This window comes from Triticum aestivum, chromosome 5B, assembly GCF_018294505.1.
Source record: "Triticum aestivum cultivar Chinese Spring chromosome 5B, IWGSC CS RefSeq v2.1, whole genome shotgun sequence".
Taxonomy (NCBI): Eukaryota; Viridiplantae; Streptophyta; class Magnoliopsida; order Poales; family Poaceae; genus Triticum; species Triticum aestivum.
The window spans coordinates 200,507,256-200,513,323 of record NC_057807.1 but is presented as its reverse complement, the minus strand read 5'-3'; the positions used below and the strand labels follow the sequence as shown (position 1 = coordinate 200,513,323).

At 50.4% G+C, this 6,068-nt stretch overlaps 2 protein-coding genes across 3 annotated transcripts in view; both read left to right on the top strand.

Annotated features, from left to right (window-relative positions):
• The first annotated feature begins 2,882 nt into the window (after positions 1–2,882).
• The window catches only part of LOC123111010 (amino acid permease 3), a 9,447-nt gene continuing 6,261 nt past the window's right edge, over positions 2,883–6,068 (top strand). Inside the window, exon 1 of the mRNA XM_044531665.1 lies at positions 2,883–3,712. Coding sequence (XP_044387600.1) covers positions 3,052–3,712 — 661 coding nt within the window. The 5' untranslated portion in view covers positions 2,883–3,051. The remainder of the gene's footprint in view (positions 3,713–6,068) is intronic.
• Positions 3,803–6,068, top strand: part of LOC123111011 (uncharacterized) — a 7,255-nt gene continuing 4,989 nt past the window's right edge. Inside the window, exon 1 of one of the 2 annotated variants that reach the window (XM_044531666.1) lies at positions 3,803–4,543. The gene's annotated coding sequence lies outside the window, so the exon portion shown is untranslated. The remainder of the gene's footprint in view (positions 4,544–6,068) is intronic. The other variant, XR_006454023.1, reaches the window with a different exon arrangement.

Below are 6,068 nucleotides of genomic sequence, written 5' to 3'. Positions count from 1 at the left end.
GAAACCCCCAAAGTGGGAAGTCTCTTGCATCTCTGCACCACATTCAGCCTCAAGTATACAACCTATGAGACCGAGCCAGGTTGAATATACAACCTATGAGACCGAATCAGGTTGAATCTCTGCACCACCGACTTGCTATGTTTTGCAACGCTCGAGGTTGGCTTGCTGGAAACTATCGATTCGGAAGTCTCTAGCTGGCATGTCTTTAAAGTCCGTACGATGCAGGTCAAACAGTAAATGAACAATCAAAAATCCAATTTCTTTCCGTGTGGGTCTGGTTGGGCCTGCGAAAAACGTTAGGTCGAATATGGCTTTTGAACTGACCCGCAAAAAGGAGAATATGGCTTTTTAACTAAATTAAATTGAGAATTAGTACTCCCTCCGTCCGGAATTACTCGTCTGAGAAATGCATAAAAATGGATGTACCTAAAACAAAAATACATCTAGATACATCCATTCCTTCGACAAGTATTTTGGGACGGAGGGAGTACATGATACGAGCAACCAAATACGCCCGAAGTAAGCGGCGGAAGTTTGGGGCACTACCAACACCGCGTGAAGACACGGTTCACCGTTGACTGACCAGGACATGTTTGACCTCGGAGCACGCATGCGCGCTTCGACCTTGAGCGTGTGCCGCACCCCTTCTGCCAGCTAGGCTCCACCACGTCATGTTTCAGTCCACTTCGCTAGCGCGGCGAGCCGTGGAGAATCCGCGTGCCTGTGCGCGATGTGATCGAATCTTGGCGCGCGAGATCCTTGCCAAATTTGATTGGCAATAATGAAACCCTTGTGCTCATGAGATATTGGCGGTGGCCGATCTGCTAAGGGCCTTTGGAAATGCTTCGGGGCTAAAGACAAATTTTGCTAAGAGCTCAGTCACCCCCATTTGTTGTAGTGGGATCACCTTGCCGGCAGCTATACATTCGCTTGGATGCGAGATCAAACCTTTCCCGTGCACCTACCTTGGTATGCCGTTGTCCGACTCGAAGCTTCGCAAGGTGGACTACCAGCCAGTGCTTGACAAACTATGCAGCAAGCTGAAGGGTTGGATTAGAATTCACTTCTCCATGGATGGCCGAATACTGTTGGTAAAGCATGTGCTCTCTGCTATGGTGGTGTTTCAGATGATGGTCATTGAGATGCCTGCGTGGCTGCGGAAAAGAATCGACAAACTCAGAAGGGGTTTCCTTTGGGAAGGAAAAGAATTTGCAGTGGGGGGCAAGTGTTTGGTTAGCTGGCGCATCATTTGCAGGCCAATCAAATTTGGAGGGCTGGGGATGACAGACCTGAGTGCGCAGAGCACAGCGCTGAGGATGAGGTGGTTGTGGCTTTCATGGACGGACCCGAGCAGAGCCTGGTTGGGACTACCACTGCCAACCGATGCCAGAGTACGTGCATTGTTCGTGGCTTCAGTTAACTTCCACCTCGGGGATGGGCAACACATTTGCTTCTGGACTGAACCTTGGATGCAAGGGATGAGCTTCTGCCACCGTTTCCCGGCTCTGTTTGGCGTCTGCACACGGAAGCGCCTAACGGTGGCTCAAGCACTCATCGGCGATCGGTGGACACGTCATCTCAAGGGAGGTCTCATGCCGCAGGCGGTCAGAGAGTTCACCGCCTTGTGGATGCTATTACAGGACGTCACGCTGGGCCAACAGCAGGACACGATTTCTTGGCGGTGGACGGCAAACGGCGAATTCTCCTCTCATTCTGCCTATACAGTCCAGTTTGAGGGATCAGTGCGGACGAGCTACAAGCAACTGATATGGCAGTCAGAGGCACCACTGAAATGCAAAGTGTTCTCTCGGATGGCGGTGCTTGGGAAGATCTTGACAGGGGACAACCTGGAGAAGCGAAACTGGCCTCACAACCCGACGTGTTGCCTCTGCAACGCTCAGCGTGAGACACCCGAGCACCTTCTGGCTTGCTGCCCTTTCACGGTGAGCTTGTGGGGGAAAATAATGCAAAAATGCAGCTTGCCAGTGACCCTTGCCCCGTCACCAGCCTCAGAGAACATTCGGGAGTGGTGGTCGAGATCAATGCAGCAGGTGCCGAAGATACACAGGGCAGCATGGAGCTCGCTAGTGCAGCTCACGTGGTGGTCAGTGTGGAAGGAGCGGAACTCGCGGATTTTTGACCACAAGAGCTCGACGGAAGAACAGGTGCTGGATCGAATCAAGAATGATCTCATTGATTGGACGTTGGCAGGCAAGCATAAGGTGGCCCTAATGATCCACAGACCTAGGGAACCAGATTAATTTTTGTGTTGTTGGTAGGCTAGTAATGGGGTTCAGACTGTAATTCGGTGGCTGGATACTAGCTTTGTATCCTGGGTAACTTGCTAGTTGCTATACCCCTGTAAAACTCTTCTCTAATTTCAATGAAATGTTGCATCATGCAGTCTTTTCGTCAAAAAAAAAAATGAAGACGTGACGAGATAAATGATTGGGTCTTATCAGTACAGTATACCAAAGCAATAACAGTACCAGAGTATGCGTACCGTAAGTACATCGTGCGTTAAACCTAAGCTCTTGACCGCAGATTCGACGTCTAATAACCGTACAGGTTCAAAGGAAGAAACTATTAGTCTATGAGCAATCAACAAGGTGTTCCATGCGGTGGAAAGAAATCGGAATCGGCTGCCATGACGGTCATCTAAAGTACACCACCACAGCTTGGCAACTATATTATGTTTTACTCTGAAAAAAAAACTATGTTATGTTTTGCCGTCATTTCGATGCCAGCGTGTCAACAAAAACTCAAAACAGTCGCACTGCAAAAGCTAGGAGGCTAGAATTCTCAACAGCTATGTTCACCCGGGGCGCCAAAGCCAAAGCCTCTATATATACACCTCCCCTCCTCCCTCCCATTTCCCCACACAGGCACACGCCTCCTCCCTCGCCAAGAACACAGCATTCCCCAAGCCGTCAACTACCTGCTTGCGCTGAGCTTAGGTAGCACCTCACACGCGCCTAACTCGATCAGCTCTCTCTACGACAAGTCAAGCTTGCTGAGGATTGTCGAGTACGTAGCAGCACAATTTAAGTGATGGCGGTAGGCAACGGCGGCGCCAAGAAAGTGGTGGCGCCCATGGAGGTGTCCGTGGAGGCCGGGAACACCGGGGACGCGGCGTGGATGGACGACGACGGCCGGCCCCGCCGCTCCGGCACGTTCTGGACGGCGAGTGCGCACATCATCACCGCCGTCATCGGCTCCGGCGTGCTCTCGCTGGCCTGGGCCATCGCGCAGCTCGGCTGGGTGGCTGGCCCCGCTGTCATGCTCCTCTTCGCCGCTGTCATCTATTACACCTCCACCCTGCTCGCCGAGTGCTACCGCACGGGTGACCCGGCCACTGGGAAGCGCAACTACACCTACATGGATGCCGTCCGCTCCAACCTCGGTGGTCCCAAGGTCATCTTCTGCGGTGTCATCCAGTACGCCAATCTCGTCGGCGTCGCCATCGGCTACACCATCGCGTCCTCCATCAGCATGCGGGCCATCAGGAGGGCCGACTGTTTCCACGCCAATGGACACGCCGACCCGTGCAAGAGCTCCAGCAACCCATACATGATCCTCTTCGGCCTTGTGCAGATCGTCTTCTCGCAGATCCCCGACTTTGATCAGATATGGTGGCTATCCATCGTCGCCGCAGTCATGTCCTTTACCTACTCCGGCATTGGACTCTCCCTAGGCATCACCCAGACCATATGTATGTCGTCGGAACTCCAAACATACCCTTTATTTTCTTCTATTTATTACTCCCTCTGTTCCGAATTGTATGTCGTTAAACGATTCGACGAACAAATTTTCGTAGGCTACGATTTTCCCTGAGTTTCCCATTCTACCCCTCCGACCGACACGTTTCCCTCTTTCTCGCCCGACGCCACCGACCACTCTCTCCCCACTCACCCCCGCTCTCTCTCCCTCGCGTGCGACGCCCCCGCTTGCCTCTCTCTCGCGCGCGACGCCGGCCACCAGGCGCCTCTCTCTCTCGCGCGCGACGCCGCTCTCTCCCCGTTGATGCTCCCTCTCTCTCCCTCTCGCCGGCGTCTTGCTCCGCATCGCCGCTCACCGCTCCCCACCACACAAAGCTGCCATTTTTATTTGTCGGCGACGGCTGCTGGGCGAGGAGGAGCTGGATCCACATGCGCTGGTCCTCGATCTGCTTGTGGATAGGCGTGAGGAGTCGCTGAAGCGGAGCCCAAGCGGCACCGGCGCGGGCGTGAAGACGACGACGGGAGGATCTGGAGCCCGAGCGGGAGGATCTGGAGCCGCATCTCAAGTACTCCGGCGACACAACGGCGCTTGATGTGGAGCCCCACCGGCGCCGCTGCCGGTGGTGGGGCACCAGTTCTGCGCGCCCTACGTGGTGCCGCTGACGGTGACCAAGAAGGCGCTCAGCCTCTCCGACGGCGACTTCGCCATCACCGATGCCAACGGCGCCGTCGTGCTCAAGGTCAAGGGCGCCATCTTCAGCATCCGGAGCTGCCGCACCATCCACGACGGCGCTGGGATGCCCCTCCTAACCATGCAAGAAAAGGTCCCTTCTCCACTACAGCTTTGCTCCTTTGTCTGTCTGTCCATCTCCCCTGGCCTGGCGCTGCTGAAATTTCCTCGATCCATAGACATGTCTGCAAGTTCTTTGCGGAATAGGATCGTTGACCCGTAGACAAGGGTGAGCTGAGTCGTCGGAAATTGCAATAGTCTTGCATTTTTTTTAGCTGGGGGAGGAATAATCTTGATTCTTCAAGTTGAGCTGGGCGAGGAATAATCTTCATGCTCACAAGTCACTGATTTGTAGCGATTTAGAGAAGTTGCAGTAAATCTGAATTACTCCAGTGTGCAGATTTGCAGTAAACTTTATTACTCCAGTGTGGATTTGCACTGATTTGGAGTAGCTTTGATGCAGTAGGCTTTTCAGTTTTTAGTAACATCTGTGTTTTAGGCCCTCTGTTACGAATTGTTGTGAGGATATGAGTATGCAGTAGTGTGCAGATTTGCACTGATGAGAAATGCAGTGACCAACACAAATTTTGGAGTAGCTTGTTTGATCTACAGTTGGGAAGGAGATTAATAGAGGTACTGTCAGTAGTTTGTGTTAATCTTGGGCTGCTGCTGTCAGTATCTTGTGTTAATTTTGGTGCAGTAGCTGCTGCTACTGCTTGTTTGATCTACAGTTGGAGTACTCCTGTAACAACTTGTTTGATCTAGAAGGAGTAGTTTTCTGACTTCTTAGAATTATCTCTCTTGCAACAACTTGTTTATCCTTTCACTCATATCCTCACAACAACGTTTTCACCTGTATATTGGGTGGTTGCAGCCATCAATGACCCTGCTAACCGAAAGAACTGCAGCAGACCCTACTAACTGAAAGAACTGCAGCCATTAATTAAGATAATCTGAAACCTTTTCTTTTAATTAACTTAAAACTTCCAGTAAAATTAAGATAAACTAAAACCATTTCTTTCAATTAACGTAAAATTATCTGAACCATTTGTCCTCTCTTACTCTCTTCTTTTTCAGTAAAGTGTAGGAGTAAAATAAAATGAAACCTTTTCCTTTAACTAACTTAAAATCTTTTTGCATCAAGGTTGACCCCGTCTCCTCTTTGATGGAACATATTCTTCTTCTTCTTCTCTTTGAACAAGACCTTTGAACTTGATAACCGGCCGGCCGGAGTAGATTGGTTGAATTTGGGTGTGTGGTAACTGCAGCTTGTTTTCCTCTCACCATGGGGCTGGGTAAACTGCAGTTATTAGTTAAACTTCCCTGATTTGTTTTCTTCTCGATTTGGCCAGATGGATCAAATGTACTGAAACTTTGCTTATTCTCATGAAGCAGCTGTAGCTTCTTTTGAAAGTTGTCGTATGTAGCTTGTGTTAATTTGTCTACTGAAACTTGGGCTACTGAAGCTTGTTAACTTGCATAATATTGTGAACTTAATTGTTGCTTGCATATTAATGACAGTAAAATCATGATATGAGTAGTTTCTGTAAAATCATGACATGCCATACAAGCTACTCAAACTCAGGAGTAGTTTCAGTAAAATCTATTCTATGGACTTG